Source organism: Sorex fumeus, unplaced genomic scaffold (assembly GCF_029834395.1).
Source record: "Sorex fumeus unplaced genomic scaffold, SorFum_2.1 ptg000063l, whole genome shotgun sequence".
NCBI lineage: Eukaryota > Metazoa > Chordata > Mammalia > Eulipotyphla > Soricidae > Sorex > Sorex fumeus.
This window is the reverse complement of record NW_026606120.1, coordinates 60,740,058-60,757,768: the sequence shown is the minus strand read 5'-3', so window position 1 is coordinate 60,757,768 and position 17,711 is coordinate 60,740,058. Positions and strand designations below refer to the sequence as shown.

Below are 17,711 nucleotides of genomic sequence, written 5' to 3'. Positions count from 1 at the left end.
CAGATACAAATTCTTCAGCTATTGGAAAATATAGTTTATCAAATTTTCAAATCTTGATTTAACACCCTGTTGATTTATACTATTCAAAACATTATAATTAAAATGTTATATATTACAGAATACAGACTATAGAATGAGTGAATAAAAATGAATAAAAGTAGCAGTCTTACCACTTCTTGAACTAAGCTGATCAGTTCCATAAGACGGCGACGAAGCTTAGCTACCTCTTCATTCACTTTAGTAACATGTTGCTCATAAATTTCTGCCAAAGGTTTAAAGGTATGTCCGCCATGCTATTTGAAGTATTAAGAGAAGTTTTAGAACATTTTCACTTGCTAATACTGTACTGACACTAATAAACTGTCATATACTTTCAAATAAATTTGATTTGGGGATCTCCCTTATTTTTGTTAAAGCAGTTCAAACCATGTTTAAAATCACTTGGCCCAAGTAGAAACTTCTCCAAGATTTTAAATATAGTGACAGTTGTTTATATTTATCAATTAAATGTAACTGATAATTTTTTTTTACAGTGCTACTGTAGCTGAATTTGCAAGGCTCTTTGGGGGAGACTTGTTAAAAGTGAATTGAAAACTAAAAACATTAATTAGAATCAAAATCTTAAGCAATGGCCAAAATACCTGCCTACATCTTACTTGCCACTCTTCTTAGTCAGTACTAGCTTTCTTCCATGCTGCCAAATTTCTCTATACACAATCTAAGCAGAAAAACTTCTTATTCAGTATCAAATCTTCACCACTTACCCCGAATGCAGTCTCTATCCCCAACTCTCTACCTCTTCATGCTAACTCATCCTTTGGAGCTTATTTTAGCCCTACAGAATTAGGTCCCAAAGATACCCATTCTTATCAGCACTGTGAACTTATTTCTAATATGTGCCACAACAACACAAAGTCTGAAACTGCAGTAAAATGGTGGAATAGGTAACATCATGCCAAGTTCCCCACTAAACCAAAAATCAACTACGTATCACAAACACACAATCCTCACTGACACAATCTCATTTACAAGAGAGAAACATGAATCTCTATATCTGAAGATTTCAAGATTCTATAAATTTGCAGACGGATGCGGGTAAATAAAGACAAGTTATAAGATTTCTATCTTGCTTATCAGCAAAACAATACAACATGCACAACTGGAAGATTGAAAGGTAGCTAAGGGAAAAGCCCAGGGCACAATATTCGCAAAAGCATAGAGATCATTTTTCCGTGCCACAAAGAGTAATCATCGGGCAAGAGGACAGCACAGCAGGTAAGACTTGATCATGGTCAGCCTGGGTTTGGTCCTAGGGTCCTTGGCACTATGTATGTTCCCAATGGAATGATACCTGAGCAGAGCCAGGAGAAAGCCCTGAGCAGTCACATATGCCCTCAACCAAAAGAGACACAGAAGGGCCCAAAAAAAGAGTCTTGCAAATTCAAAAAAATAAAAACAAAAAATTGCGGGCGGGAGCGATAGCACAGCAGGTAGGGCATTTGCCTTGCACGCGACCAACCCAAGTCCAATTCCCAGCATCCCATATGGTACCCCCAAGCACAACCAGGAGTAATTCCTGAGTGCAGAGTCAGGAGTTACCCCTGAGCATCGCCAGGTGTGACCCCCCCCCCAAAAAAAAACAAACTGGAGCTAACAACCTAAAACTAATTTCCTCCACTTTAGTACTGTAACTTATAACCCAAGTGTTAAACTTAGATTTCTATTACAAAAAACATTCAGGGCCAGGGCCAGACAGATAGTATAGCATGTAGGGTACATGCACACAGTCGATCAGGTTCAATGGCTGGCACCTCTTATAGTCACCCAAGCTTACCAGGAATGACCACTGGGTGCAGAACCAGGAATAAGCCCTGAGCAATAGCTGGGTGTGGCCAAAGTTCTTCCCCTCAACAAAAGAACCTCCAACTTTCTGATGAGTCAGACATACACCAAAACCCATGTTCATACCCTAGTATCAAATGATGTCATGAAGAGCCCGAGCACCACAAGCCCAGGTAATATGCAATTCTGGTTCAAGAATTTATCTGTCCTAATTGACTAACCAAGTAACACCAGTAGTGGCCCCTGGGCACTGCCTAGGAATAAAACTTCCTAGATTAGGTTAAATTCTTAGAGGCCAGTGATGTGGCTCAGCCATAGCAAAGCATATGCCTCCTACACGTGAGACCCTAAATTCAATTTTTAATATGAAAGAGTGGGGAAAAGGAGTAGAAAAGCCTTACAATTGTCTTGTTTAATCAAAGCTCCCAGTCATAATCTGAGACAAAAGATTTGATTTGGAGGTGAGAGATGAATCAGGGCAAACTGCACGCAGAAAGCCTGAATTTGGTTCCTATACCACATGACCCCTCATTGCCCCACCAAGTGTGGACCCTCTTCTCACCAAAAAAAAAAAAAAAAATTGTCATAAGGAGAAAGTTTCTTTTTTCTTTTTTTGCAGGGAGGTTTGGGCCACACCCAGAAGTGATCAAAGGTTACTCATGGCTCTGCTCTCAGGAGTTACTACTGACAGGGCTCAAGAGATATCGAGGATCAAACCCAGGTTGGCCTTGTGCAAGATAAGCACTCTACCTGCTGTATTATCCCTCCAGCCCCCCAAAAATCTACTTCTGAAGACCAGAGACAAAGCTTAATAGGCTGAGTGAATGCTCTTCGTGCTGGAGGCTTGGTTTCAACACCCAGCACCACACGGTCCTCCTCCCGAGCACCACCTGGAAGCAGCCTCCAAGCACCACCAGGTGTTGCCTAAAAATAAAAGAGCAAACATCTACTTTCAAATAGAAATTGAGAAGGGGGCCAGGGATGTAGTTCAGTGACAGGGCATTTATCCTGCATTTAGGAGGCCCTGATTTCAGCCCCAGCACCACAAAATAAAACTCAAAAACAGAAACAGACTAGGAAAAGGAAAAAAAAATACTTTTATAAATTCTAAAAGCTATATATCCATCTTCATCTTATTTCACAAGTGTCTAAAATTATTGCTTCACTTTGAAGAAACTGAAATTAGCAGAACACATCAGATCAACTGATCTTTATCAAACACAAGACCTTAATCTTACAAAATATTTGCAAATTAATGTCTTAAAGGTTTCCAATCAAAATTATGGATTAGGGGCCAAGCATGTGCTTCAGTGGTAAAGCACCTGCCTTGCATGTGTGAGGCTATGGGTTCAATGGCTGAAACAGCAAAAAATAAATAAAATCATAAATTAAAATATATATTGATGGGATGAACTTCACATACCAAAATCTCCCACAAAAGGGAAAAAGTTCTACTGGAATATTAGAACAAGCAGTCTCTTTTGTTATTAAGCTGATACACAAAATTTGCATCATATAAACAGTAAAATTATTATTTTCTCTGCAAATCTATCAACTATTCTGGTGCATTCCAGTTGCTAAGAATGTTAAATTTGTTCTGCTCACCATTCCTCCCCATAGTGCACACTGATGGCAGATACACTTCTTACAAGTCCAGCAAAATACACTAAGTTTTTCATGGTGATTTTCACATCTAAAAATTATGAGAGGAAAAGAAAAGTTACTGATTAAAAATCATTTTTCTCAACAAATTCTTAACTTTGAGCAAACAGGCCAGTCAATTTTAAATGATTACATCTCAGGTAAAAAAATAAAAATTATAAACTAAAATATTTATTTATGGGATGAACTACACACAAGAAAATCTCCCACGATGTATTCTATGGTATTTGTGAATTAAAGAATTAGACATGACAGAACTTTTTTAAGTACTGTTTTCATCCATTTATAGTTTGCAATTACATAGAAGATGCAGACAATTTCTATATAACTGCAAACATAAAATCATTCCTATACCACACCAGATTATAAATTCTGTCCTACAGCATTTTAGGCAAATCAGATTATATATGGAGTCTGGGATCAAACCCAAGTCTTCTGCATCAAAGCCTGAGCACAACTCTTTAGCTAATTTCTCGGACCAACATTTGTTCTTTTTTTTGCTTTTTGGGTCACACCCTGCAATGCTTAGGGATTACTCCTGGCTCTGCACTCAGGAATTACTCCTGGAATTGCTTGGGGATGTCAGGGATTTAACCCGGGTAGGCTGCATGCAAGGCAAACGCCCTACCCGCTGTACTATCGCTCTGGCCCTTCAGTTTATTTTTCCGTCCTCTACTCTTCCCTCTATTAATGTAGTGATACCCACGTTTAGTGGTAGTGCTCATGCACATTCTTGTTATGGTGGGCTAATAATCATGAGGTCACGTTAATAAATATTTGCTAGTATATCTGTTTTTCTTTTTAGGTTTTGGGGCCACACTTAACAGTCTTCAGAGTTTACTCCTGGCTCTGTGTTCAAGGATCACTCCTGGAGAGCTCAGAGGACCATAGAAGATGCCAGGGGTCAAACCCAGGTCAGCCACATACAAGGAAAATGCCCTGCTCACTGTACTTTTGCTCCGGCCATAATAAAAGCTTTCTAAAAAGTTTATCATCATCATTATTAAGATCAGACCTAGGTAGATAAAGAACTAGGTCTGGGGACACATGCCTAGTCTTAATTTAGCAAATGTTTAGCCTGCCCTAATTATTACAAAATCAGAACAGTGAGAATACCAACAGTAGATCTCTTTTTTTAAGTTCTGTAGCTCACTGGAGTCAAACCCTCTTCTTGTGGTGTTCCCAAAACCTGGCTGTAGTACGGCAAGAAATTATACAACTGCACCAGAGATTACAGAGAGTGGGACTATTATGCTCAAATAGCCTGTCTGCTGAGACTGCACTCAGTACAGTCTCATCTGGAACCAAATTCAGTATCACATTTGCAAGTAGGGCCTTTACCCCCGTTCTTCAATCAGTTCCAGGATCTCTCCCCTACAAAGACGCAATGCTGCTGCATTAAAAAAAAATTTTTTTAAAGCTTCTCCCTGAGGAAGAGATAGCACAGCGGGTAGGGCATCTGCCTTGCACGCGGCTGACCCGGGTTCGATTCCCAGCAGCCCATATGGTCCCCTGAGCACCGCCAGGAGGGACTTCTGAGTGCAGAGCCAGGAGTAACCCCTGTGCATCGCCAGGTGTGACCCAAAAAGCAAATAAATAAATAAATTAATTAAATTAAATAAAGCTTCTCCCTGGGGCTGGAGAGACAGCTCAGCAGGCTCCATGTAAGTTCAGTATGCAGCGGGTGGATGTTTGATCCCCCGCACCATATAGTCTCCCAAAACAGGGCCAAGAGTCACCCCTAAATATTGCTAGGTATAGGGGGCTGGAGCGATAGTATAGTGGGTGGGGCGTTTGCCTTGCACACAGCCGACCCGGGTTCGATTCCCAGCATTCCATATGGTACCCCGAGCACCACTAGGAGTAATACCTGTGCATTGCCAGGTATGACCCCCCTCAAAAAAAAAAGCAAAAAAAAAAAAAATTGCTAGGTGTGGTCCAAAAACTGGAGAAAAAAAAAATTCCCACTTATTGCTGAACCAATAAAAATTTTTAAACCTAAATATAGTTCCTAGTACTGATTTGTAAGTAATCTCTATATAAAATAAGAAAGTTTAAAGAAATAGCATATTAACTATTGTCAGGAAGTTCACTATTCACAATTAAAAAAATCACTAAATTTAAATAATACAGAAAATTCACTAAAACAATTCTAAATAACTGGACTACTTGAACTTTTAGCAATCTCAATGGAAGGGACAAAAGGTATCAAGAAGAAAAATAATAGCTTAGTACAATGTGGCAGCTTCACATTTTCCTTTTGTTTTATTTTCTAGGCCACAGCCAGCAATGTGAACTGCTCAAAAAACTGTATGCAGTACCAGGGATCAAACCCAGGTTGGTCGTGTGGAAGGCTGCTTAAGTATTCTACCTGCAGTACTATATCTCTGGCCCAGTTCTACTACTTCTAAGAGATTCTAAGAAAAGAAAGTAATCAAGTTTTGTAAGTGTCTTTCCAAAGCTAGAGAGAGAGTACAGTGGGTGAAGTACTCGCCGTCCTGCATAGGTTCAACTAGTGAAAATTTTTTATTATTAAAATAAGAGCAATGGAGCTGGAGCGATAGCACAGCAGGTAGAGCATTTGCCTTGCACACAGCTGACCCAGGTTCGAATCCCAGCATCCCATATGGTCCTCTGAGCACTGCCAGGAGTAATTCCTGAGTGCAGAGCCAGGAGTAACCCCTGAGCATCGCCGGTGTAACCCAAAAAGTCACAAAAATAAATAAATAATAAAATAAAATAAGAGCATTGGGCCAGAGAGACAGTACAATGGGTAAGGTGCTCACTTGGCCGGCAGCCAATCTGGATTTGATCCCCGGCATCCCATATGGTCCCCTGAGAACTGCAAGGGGTAAAAATAAAATATACATATATATTACAACAGTCATTAAAGTTACATGAAAAAACCACCACCATTTCTTTGATTCCATGTATGACTCAAATGATGTTTTACCAAAAGAGTGAATATGTTAAGTACTCAAGCCAGGTTCAATCCCTCATACCCCAGATAGTCCTCCCCAGCCCAGCAGGAGTGATCCAAAGAAGAGAGCAAGGGTAAACCCTGAACACGACTGGTTGTGGCTGAGCAGTAAAGCATGCTTTGCAGCTGGGAAGCCCAGGTTCAATTCCTAATACAAGGTCCTCCCCGCCCAGCACCACAGGGAGCAATCCTCCAGTCCAGCCAGGTGTGGCACAAAACAAATGAGAGAAGTGTCTTACCGAATAGCTATACCCAGACCACAGGAAAGGGGAAATGCTTACGTGTTCATCTACAAGACTAAAGGGAAACCTTCAACAGGGACAAGAAAATACATAGCAACATTTTAAAAATTTAAGAAACAAAGAAACTAAGGACATACTTGTCCTTTTCATTTTCTTCATGTTTGGTAAGACTGCAAAGTTGAAGAGTGTCAAGTTGCTGTGTTACTTCTTCTGCCCAACGACAATTTACTAGTTCTCGTAGCTGGAGCGGAGCTCTGGAGAGAAAAACACACACACACATACTCTAATTCAGAAACTTGAAATTATTTTCTAAAATGAATTCACTCCAAATGTTGCTCAACTAATGGATGTTGGTCAGCTAAAAGATGTATTAATTAGATGGGGGGAATCCTTCCACAGCATATATAAATCAGACTGTACTTTAAATACTGATGGGGAAAAATAAGAAATTATCAGTTAAGAAAAAAACAAATAGATTGAAGAGAGAGTACAGTGGGTAGGGCACTTGCCTTACATGCAGCCAAACTCAGTACAATCCCCAGCATCCCATATGGTCCCCTGAGGACTGCCAGGGGAAATTCCTGAGTGCAGAGACAGGAATAACCCCTGAGCATCCACTGGGTATGGCCCCAAAACAAAAAAAGTAAATAAATTTTAAAATAAAAAAATTGGTTACTCAAAATAGAGCAATCATATTCACACATTATTATTAAAGATATAAGAGACGAGGGGTAGGAGAGACAGTATAGTACTTAGGGTGATCGTCTTGCACATGACCAATCCAAGTTCGGTCCCTGGCACCACATATGAACAATGTCAGAAGTGATACTGTTCACATTTTTTTATCATGATAGATTGCTTATTTTTTAAAAAATGAATGGATAAGGAAGAGAATACAGAAGGTCACAGGAAGAACTTTATGAACTAGGTCACCATCCGACCCCACCTTACTCTTTTTCTAAACACATTAAGTATCACAGCAAAACACTTACCGGCAATGAGGACATTGAGCTCTTTGCTCCGTCAACCAGCGCTAAGAAGCAAAAACATATATTGTGATTGCACAAATAACATTAATTTGTACATGTACAAGTTATGTGCGAAATTTAATGAGTTTAACTCTCTGGTGTCTGTATTAATTATAAAGAGACTTGTAGAAATAGAAGCAATCTACTTTCTTTCACTTATTATCCGGGACAAACTTTCAAAGGGACAGAACTTAGCCCAAAATAGTTAAAGAGCTCTAAATGATCCTACAACTATATAAGTCTCACAGGAAAGAGGTATAAAATCTTTCAAAAACATGAAAATATTAACAATGTTCTCCCACTCCATTCTCAAAAATGACAGTAGGGACCAAAGGAATAGTTCAGCAGGTAGGCTGGGGTTTGATCCCCAGCATCCCATAAGGTCCTCCAAGCACCACCAGGAGTAATTCCTGAGTGGAGAGCCAGGAGTAAGGCCTGAACATCACTGGGTGTGGCCCAAAATCCAAAATAAATAAATGATACTAGTAATTTACTTCTAACTGATCTATCATAAAATTGTAAATGGGGTAAAGGGGTGGAAAAGTGGATATTATAGCAAGTAAGGCACTTGCCCTGCAGACAGCAGAGTTAGGTTCAATCTCAGCACCTCATAAGGTCCGGAGCTTGATCAAGAGTGATCCCTGAGTAGAGCCAGGAGTAAGCCCTAGCTCTAGAGCCAGTTGTGATGAAATAACCTACATATATATAATATATATACATATAATCATTAATGAGGCCAAAGAGAATACAAATGTTGAGGCATGTTAAGTCCAGCACTACATGGTTCACTGAGCATTCCAGGTCACAGTTCTGGAGGCCCCTGCACCACCACAACTGCCCAGGTAACCCCTCGAAGGGCCTGAGCTAACACTGCATCCTCAGGACTGAACTGCCAGTCCTTTGGACCAGTGTTCCTAGGCCTCAAGTCTCTTGAGAACTTCTGAGTCATCCCACAAAAAAACCCTAAATTAAGTCTAAGAAAGTACTGAATTCCCTTTTATAAAAGCAAACTAATTTGAGGTATATATATTTATATGTGTTATGAATTATACCTCAAGTATTAAAACCTTTTCATAGGGTCATAGAGATAGTACAGAGGGTACAGAATTTGCCTTGAACATGGTCAACTCCAGTTCAATGCCCAGCACCTAATATGGTCCCCCAAACCCTGTCAGGAATAAACCCTGAGCACCATCGAGAATCGAAGTCTCCCCTCCCCACCACGACAAGAACAAAACAAAAAAAAACCCTTTCCACTTTTGTTGTTGTTGTTGCTTTTTGGGTCATACCCAGCGATGCACAGGGGTTACTCCTGGCTCTGCATTTGGGAATTACTCCTGGTGGTGCTCAGGGGGCAATATGGGATGCTGGAAATCAAACCCAGGTGGGCCCATAGAAGGCAAACGCCCTACCCACTGTGCTGTTGTTCTAACCCCTGCTTTCCACATGTTAAAAGTTCAGTTATTCTCGCTTTATTCTTTTGGGGAGGATAGAGAGGGAAAGTGGCTGGGGCCACACCCAGCAGTAATAGGTGCTATTCCTCTCTCTCCATGCTTTGGTGTCATTCTAAGCAGTGTTTGAAAGAAAAAACATGGTGCCAGGGATCAAAATGGGCCTTAACTGAGAGCTGTTATTTGCAGCATCAGTCCCAAGCACTGTCAGCAATCACTCCTTAGCACTGAGGCAGAATTGCCCCTGAGCACTGCCATCTGTGGCTCTAAATCAAAGGGGGGGGACTGGTGTCCAGGGCAGGGGAGACCACACAGAGCCAGGCCTTGGGTGTACCTGAAATGGCACCATGTGGTCCCTCAAGCATCACTGGGTGCAGCCCTGGAGGTCCCCAAGCCTGGTGATGTAGTCCAGGAGGCTTCCTCCTCCCCCATGCATGTCTGGGATGACCCAAAGCAGCAGTACATCCTCCACTGCTGGCCCGTGCCAAGAATCTCAGGGGCTCTCTCACCTCATCCTGAACACTGCTCTGGAGACTCCCTCCTGTCCTCCCCAAAACTGCAGTCTAGATCCAGAAGCAACAATTTAGCCACAATTGGGGCTTAAGATACAGTTCAATGGGTGAGGGAGCATGCCTTTCACACAGTCAATGGAAGGTCAATCCCCGGCACCCAATTATGGTTCCCTAAACTCCACCAGAGTGATCCCTTAGTGCAAAGTCAGCAGCAAGCCTTGAAGACACATTTGTGCAAGTGTAGCCCCCAAATAACAAACAAAAACCCAATTTAAAAAACCACAATAATGGAGATAAATAACTTAATTTCTCTACCTATTAGCCATAGTGACACATATTAGTTGCTATCTTAAAAGAAAACTGTACTTATAAATTGATAATACCTTCTGGTTTCTCACTTTTAAGTATACATCATTTATTGCCACAAACTCCCAGTGAGAGAGATCTTGCTATCCACATTCTATAAGTAATAACACTAAGAAAAACTAGATTCCTTGGTTTATAAGTGTAAGAATTAGCATGGTATATAACCTAGGTCTTCTATTCAAGGTATAAGTGGCAAAGAACAAAGGCTCTTAAGCCAGACTTTCTGAAATCAAATTCAGCTACATCACATGCTAGATGTGAAGAAAATTACCTAAATGTTATAGATAATATTCTTGAAAAAGGTCTTAACAGAGAAAGTTTTAAGGTGAGAAGTTATTAAACAGCTCTAGTATTTTTCTATAAAGGAAGCAATCTACTAAGATTAAAATGGGCAGGGCTGAGTTTAATTAATTGTAGGCTGAGAAGTGCCCCACCTCCCCCATAACAAAAACAAATTCTTCTGTTTTAGATCTTTAAAATCTTTTTCTGTTTTATTGTTTGGGGGCCATACCCAGAGATACTCAGGGCTTACTCCTGCCTCAGCACTCAGAAATCACTCCTGATAGTGTTAGGAGGGCCATATGGGATGCCAAAAATCAAACCTGGGTTTTGGAACTTGTTGCAAGACAAGTTCCTTACCTGTTGTACTATTGCTCCAGCTCTTTAAAATCTCTATATGATTTTATGCCTTGGCTTGCAACTCATTGTTTTTCTCCCCATTATCCATCACTGTCACTGTCACTGTCCCCCCGTTGTTCATTGAATTGCTCAAGTGGACCCAGTAACGTCTCCATTGTGAGACTTGTTACTGTGTTTGGCATATCGAATACGTCGCGGGGAGCTTGCCAGGCTCTGCCGTGCGGGCGAGATACTCTCGGTAGCTTGCCGGGCTCTCCGAGAGGGGCGGAGGAATCGAACTCGGGTCAGCCATGTTGGCTGCATGCAAGGCAGATGCCCTACCCACTGTGCTATCACTCCAGCACATTATCCATCAAGTAAGTTTAATTTTTGACACTGCTGTGGAGGCCATATCCAGAATTGCTGGGGGCTTGTGATATTGGAGATCCAACCCTGATAGAGCCTTTTTTTTTTAAATTTTTTAATGACTGGTACAGCCTTAACATGTGTCCTACCCTTGAGCCACATCCCTTGCCCTCATCAAGTCTAAACTCTCATCCTGCATCACAGCATTATGTTAGGGCATCTTTATGACACTATTCATTCTTCAATATATACACAAAAGCCCTTCACTTTAGAAGCAGTTGTGTTTTTACCCCCCTTTTTTTACTTAATCACCATGAGAAACAGAGTTACAAAGTTGTTCAAGATTAAGTTTCAATCACAGAATGTTTCAACACCCATCCTATCACCAGTGTACATTTCCCACTACCAATGTCCCCCCTAGGTGGCCTTCCCACCACCTCCCAGCCTGCCTCTATGACACCTTTCTTTCTCTCTTGTGGTTTGCAATAAAGGTACTGAAAGGTTATATCATATATATCACTTTACCACCTTTCAGTACTGAGTTCTTGTACAGAGTGATCATTTCCAACTATCTATCATAATGATCTTTCTCTGTCCTTACTGCCCTTCCTTCCTCCCCAAACCACTACTTGTGGCAAACTTCCTACCATGGACGAGTCCTCCTCGCTCTCATTTCTACTGTCTTTAGGTACTAGTCTCATACTATGTTTTTTTTATCTACAAGCAGTTGTTAAATATGCAGTGTTTTAAGGCGGCAAACACACTAAACTTTCACTGGACACTGGTTAACAGATATTTATGGCAGTTAACATTTTATGTTTATTCACCACCAATGGTCTTACTACCAAAACACTTTCACTAGGTGGGAAAGAAAGCTCAAAGGGTTAGTGTACATGCTTTCCATGCCAGAGCTTTGTGATCCCTGAGTTCAGGAACCGCAGGTGCACGTTCAATCACAACCATGGCAGGAGTTACCCTCCTTACCAGCAAGAGCAGCCACCGCTCTGTGGCCCAAAAACAAAGTAAGAAGAATTAATTTAAAAGACTTTTTTTTTAATGCTCCAAGCCACTACATGTACATAAGAAAAATATAAATGGTTGTTTTCTACAATATATTCTAGATATATATAGAATTACCACTTACCCTGATACAGCTGAAACAACAAAGCTTGGAGCAATGCGGACACAGCCGTGCATCCCGCAATTTCTCCATACAAATGAAACATCGGAAAACCTCAGCAATACTCTGAAAATGATAAAAGACACAAAGGCCATTGTATCGACAGTAAAAAACATGATTAAAATAATTAACTTGACAACTGCATTTATTTTAAACTCGTAACATCTGTTTTAACTATATTCCATAACAGGACTTGGTTAGCCAAGGTCCAGGGCACCCCAGAACATCTCCTAAAATAAGTTCTTCCTTTTACCTAAGCTTAACAATGCTTCCATTATAAGGAAAGAATAAAAAGTGCAGACTTACGCACAATCATTTTCATGAGTCTTTATAATGGCAAAAATGTGGGCACAGTCCCAATGTACAAATGCTTAACTAAATTATCACAGTTAATCAGATTATAAATTCACAGAAAGTTTTTAAACGTATAATACCTAAAATATGCTTGTGATGTACAACAGAAAGATAAAGGGCAGACTGTATGACAGGACGAACTATATGACCTATGTTTTTCCCCCCTACGATTTCTACAAAGCAGGAAATGATTTACAATACTTTCACAAATAAAAAGAAATTGTTAGGGGCTAGAGAGATAGTTCAAGGGTTAAGAAAACTTGCCTTGCATGGAGTCCAGCCAGGTTCTATCCTGGATATCCCATACAATCCCTTGAGCACCACCAGGAGTAATTCCTGAGTGCAGACCCAAGACTAATTCCTAAATATCACCCGGTGGGTGACCCAAAAACAAAACAAAAAAGTAATCCTTAGAGATTTCAATGATATTTACAGGGGGTAAGAGCATTTGCCATGCCCAAAGTCAACCTGGTTGAATCACCTGGTACCCCATCTTGTCCTCTGAACCATGCCAGGAGTAACCCCTGAGTACAAAGCAGGAGTAAGACCTCAGCAGAGTTGTGTGTGGTCTCACCCAAAATTACATAAATAAAAAATGAAAATAAATCTTTTTTTAAAAGATGTGTATCCTTGGGGCTGGAGCAATAGCACAGCAGGTAGGAGGTTTGCCTCACACGCAGCTGACTCGGGTTCAATTCCCAGCATCCCATATGGTCCCCCAAGCACTGCCAGGAGTAATTCCTGAGTGCAGAGCCAGGAGTAACCCCTGATCACTGCCGGGTTTGACCCAAAAAGAAAAAAAAAAGTGTATCCTAATACTTTGTACTTTCATAAGGAAACCCAAAGAGTCCAGAAACCCAAATTTCTTGATGCTTAAATCAACCCCTAATTTGAGCCTTAGACTCTTCCCTGAAGGATAATTTTGGTGGTAATATTATAAAAGCCTTGGGAAAAATATGTAAACAAAAAGGACAGTATTTGCCTTTGCAAAACCGCAGACAGATCAATAAGGAAATAAGTGTCAAGAAAACATAAAATCAAATTGTTCTTAAATTTTTTGCAGTACCACCACCAGGTTGCAAGAAAATGAAACTCTCCTAAAACCAAGTAAAAGTAACACCTCTCATATGAGAAATCAAGGAGAAAATTACTCAGATGTTTGTTGCTGAAAAAGCTGGAAGATGCAGACTCTGGGAGATAACATTAACACCAGTGACTGCATTTGGAAGATTAAAAATTTGCCATTATTGTACAATAAGCAACCTTTCTTTTTTAATGTTCCAAGACTTTACATAAGTATCCCAATCACTTGAAACCACAGTTTTAGATCTAGATAAATAAAAAATAGCTCGTTTTATTGAACAGAATAGTTAAGTATATACGCTCCCGGGTGGAGCGATAATACACCGGGATAATGCTAATGATAATAATAATGCTCCTGCCTTGCACCGCGGGTTCGAGCCCCTGTACCACATATGGTCCCCCGCCCCCCAACACTGCCAGGGATGATCCCTGAGCGTCCAGCCAGGATCAAACCCTGAGTACTACCGGTGGTGGCCCCCAAAGTAGTAATAATAAAATATCCTCCCTTCAACCTAGGAAGGGCAGAGGGGTCTGCAGGTCCCACTAAAAAAAGGAATGATTACTCCCATTCAGGAAGAGATTTCGAACTCGCAAAAATAAATAAATAAATAAATAAATAACCGGCGGCGACTCACAAAAGCACGTCCATCAGATGAATCTGCAGTTTTGCCCTACACAGGCGGTACTTTGCAAAAAAAAAAAAAAAAAACCCAGTGGGTGGGTGCGGGTGCCAGCCACGCTGCCAGCCGGAGAACGCCCGGGACCCGCGGCCGGCCGCCCCGCAGCCCGCCCGCCCCCGCCCCCGCGGCTGCCAGTCGGCCGGGGGGTGTCGGCCCGGCAGCCCTCACCTCCACGCTCAGTTCATCCATCGCCTCCGGCTCTCGGGGGGGCCCTCGGCGAGCCCCCGAGCCCGTGGTCCGACTTCTCAGCCGCCGGCGCGAGGTCGCCAGGTCCAACCGCCGCGTAGCGCAGACCGCCCGCCGCCCTCGTCAGGGGGCTCCGCCGCCTCCCGGCCCACCTGCGCGCCCCATCGCGTCAGGGTCGGCGCCGGCTAGCCCCACTTCGCCATTTTCACTCCGCGCGCCCGCCTCGCGGCGCAGTGGGCGGCCGAGCGGTGGCCGCACGCCTCCACCCGCGAGGAAGCCTCGGCCCACGTGACGCGGGCGCGCGCCTATGGCACGGGGCGGGAGGCCGGCCGCGCGGCGCGGGTTTCGGCGAAGAAGGTGCAGCGGGGAATTCGCAAACACCAACGGTAACCAGGGGCGCGGGAGGCGCGGCGCGCATGCGCACGGCGCGGCCGGGCCCCCGGGGAGCCGAGCGGAGGGGCGGGCGCCCAGTTCGCGCGGTGCGGGAGGGCGCACGAGACTTGGGCGTTAGTCCCCGCCGGCTTGCAGGCCCGCAACCCGGGCCTCCCTCGCGCGGGAGAGGGGCGGAGGCCCTCTGCTCTGCAGCCTGCGCGCGCCAAATACTGGCGCTTGGGGAGCGCTTGTGGAAAGCGCACGCCCCAGCCACGCCCCTTTCCAGCGTGGGACGCAGGAAATCCGTGTTCTCTGTGTGCATGCCTTAATTATAATTATGGGGGAGGTCACATGCTTCAAATAGTGTTCACGTTTATGGTTTTGATGTACACCGCAGCCTGTCTTCACCACCAACGCCAGCGTGCCCGAGAACCTTGGCCAGTGTCCACCTGTTATTTCTAACCTTCCTCATTCATTCCCCCCACCTCCCTACCTGGTATTTATTCAGTTTTGTGATCCAGGATCACTGGATCCTGTCAATTGCCTTGTTTTGGTTCTCCATACATACCACAGGTGAATGAGATAATGGTACTTGTCTTTTTTAATGGGTGCACTCCAGTTCCATTCACGTCCCAGAAAACTGCATGATCTCTTATGAGCATACTACTCCACTGATCATAACATCTTGTTTGGTTTTGGATCTTGACCCACACGCTTTATGGTGCTCAGTGGACTGTATGTGATGCCTGAGATCAAACAGGAGTCCTGCATGCTGGGAAAGTGCCTTAATCCTTGTACTACACTCTCCACATCACAACTCTTTTGCTTTTAGGTCACTCACTGATGCACAGGACCAACTGGCTCTGTCCTCAGGGATCACTGCTGGTGGGGCTCAGAGGGAACATATAGAGTACCAGGGATTGAAATGGATCAGCCATGTGTAAGTGCCTTACCTTCTGTGTTGTCTCTCCAGTACTCTAAATAAAAATACAGTTCTGTCATCTGCATACTATGCATCCAATGCATTTGTCTTAGTTCATTTCAATACCTCATTTTTATATTTTTTGTATGGAAGAATTACTAAGTTCCAAACCCATTAATTTACCTTCATTGTGCTTCCAAACAGCCTGAGGTATGTTAGTTTTTCTCAGGGTCACAAGGTAAGAATTTTTTTAATTTTTTAATTTTTTTTGCTTTTTGGATCCCACCCAGCGATGCGCAGGGTTATTCCTAGCTTTGTACTCAGGAATTAACTGCTGCCGGTGCTTGGGGAACCATATGGGATGCCGGGGATCGAACCTGGGTTGGCCACGTGCTAGGCAAACGCCCTACCCACTGTACTATTGCTCTGGCCCAAGGTGAGAATTTTTTTTAAAGTAACAGTTTTATTCCACAAATGTGAGAGTCCCATAAAGGAAAGAACATTGTGCAGCCCAGACTAGGATCCAGGGGATTCAAGCCAGTGTACCACAGGGTTAACTATGTGGTTCCAAAGACCAACTTAGGGCCATTGGAGAAAGACTTCACAGCCAAACCCAGGTGCACAGGGATTATTCCTGGTTTAGCACTCAGGGATCAATCCTTGGGAAGCTTAGGGTACCATATGGTGTGCTGGGGATTGAACCCACGTCAGTACAAGGCAGATTCCATACAGGTAACTATTGTCTCCCTGGATAACTTGATCTCTTAGTGTAGACAGATACTAGTCAAGTAACCTTCTTATAAATCTATTAGTTGATTGTGTGGCTGTACTATTGTAAATAACAATGTCATTAACATTCCTACTTTGAACAAAGGCCTTATCACTGTTATTTGAAAATAGGAAGTATACACACACACTGTATATATACATACATATAGATGTATGTATATTTGTATATATATATATATACACATAGTAGTAGCTGGCTAGTAGCTGGTGCATTTCTGGCATTTTTATATAAAATATATATACAGTAGTTCAGGTTGATAAAAATATTAATATACAACAAGGAAGGACAGCCTAAAGTATTAGCATTTAAAAGCAGAGCTCATGATTAAAAACATTAGCTAAGTGAAAAACTTGGGGGCAAAATGTGTCACAGTTAAGCCAGTTTATAAGTAAAGCTTATAGGAAACCACTTTTCACATACTAGTAGTGTCAGTAGTCTCACTAGTAATGCAACCATATCTACAATTAAAATTACCCTTCCAAATTAATCTATAATACAATTTTTTTTGTAGCCTTTAATTTTCAAAGAATGCTCATTTGACTGACCAGTATCCCAATCATACAAGAACAAATACAATATGATGCTGAGACTTCTTTGCCTGAAATGACAAGATTTAAGTGTGTGTGTGTGCAAAACAAAATGGGGTGGTCGGGGTGCAGCTAAGGCCTCAGATGTGCTCACAGCTTACTCCTGACTTTGTGCTCAGTAGTGACCCCGGGCAGTGTTCGGGGAACCAAATGCCATGCCAGGGATCAAACCAGCACTGTCCACACTCAAGTGCCTTACCTGCTATAGCATCTCTCTGACACAACAATATTTTTCTTGGGAGGGTGGTGTTGGGTTATTTTGGGACCACATACAGCAGTGCTCAGTGCTTATTCCTGGCTCTGTGCTCAGGGGTCACTCCTGACAGTGCTCAGGGGACCATAGGGATACCAGAGATTGAACCCCAGTCAGCCATGTGCAAAGCAGAGCCCTATCCACTGGACTATGGCGCCAGCCCAACATATATTTTTGTTTTGTTTTGTTTTTGTTTTTTGGTGCTTTTTGGGTTACACCCGGTGATGCTCATGGTTA

At 42.5% G+C, this 17,711-nt stretch overlaps 2 protein-coding genes and 1 non-coding gene across 6 annotated transcripts in view; 1 reads left to right on the top strand and 2 right to left on the bottom strand.

Moving 5' to 3' along the window:
- Positions 1–14,811, bottom strand: part of TRIM37 (tripartite motif containing 37) — a 102,060-nt gene extending 87,249 nt beyond the window's left edge. For 2 of the 4 annotated variants that reach the window (XM_056127536.1, XM_056127535.1), the window contains exons 1-6: positions 14,533–14,808; positions 12,212–12,313; positions 7,719–7,759; positions 6,864–6,980; positions 3,448–3,535; positions 171–293 (exon numbers count right to left, since the gene is read on the bottom strand). In XM_056127536.1, the coding sequence (XP_055983511.1) occupies positions 171–293; positions 3,448–3,535; positions 6,864–6,980; positions 7,719–7,759; positions 12,212–12,313; positions 14,533–14,553 (492 nt within the window). In that variant the 5' untranslated portion in view covers positions 14,554–14,808. Of the gene's footprint in view, positions 1–170; positions 294–3,447; positions 3,536–6,863; positions 6,981–7,718; positions 7,760–12,211; positions 12,314–14,532 lie in introns of all 4 variants that reach the window. The other 2 variants (XM_056127538.1, XM_056127537.1) reach the window with 2 other exon arrangements.
- On the bottom strand, positions 4,491–4,626 carry LOC130036312 (small nucleolar RNA SNORA72). Its single transcript, XR_008794356.1, has one exon. It is a non-coding gene; the product is annotated as a small nucleolar RNA SNORA72 (small nucleolar RNA).
- A 38-nt stretch (positions 14,812–14,849) lies between the features above and the next one.
- PRR11 (proline rich 11) overlaps positions 14,850–17,711 on the top strand; it is a 42,281-nt gene continuing 39,419 nt past the window's right edge. Inside the window, exon 1 of the mRNA XM_056127540.1 lies at positions 14,850–14,936. Within this exon, the coding sequence (XP_055983515.1) occupies positions 14,858–14,936 (79 nt within the window). The 5' untranslated portion in view covers positions 14,850–14,857. The remainder of the gene's footprint in view (positions 14,937–17,711) is intronic.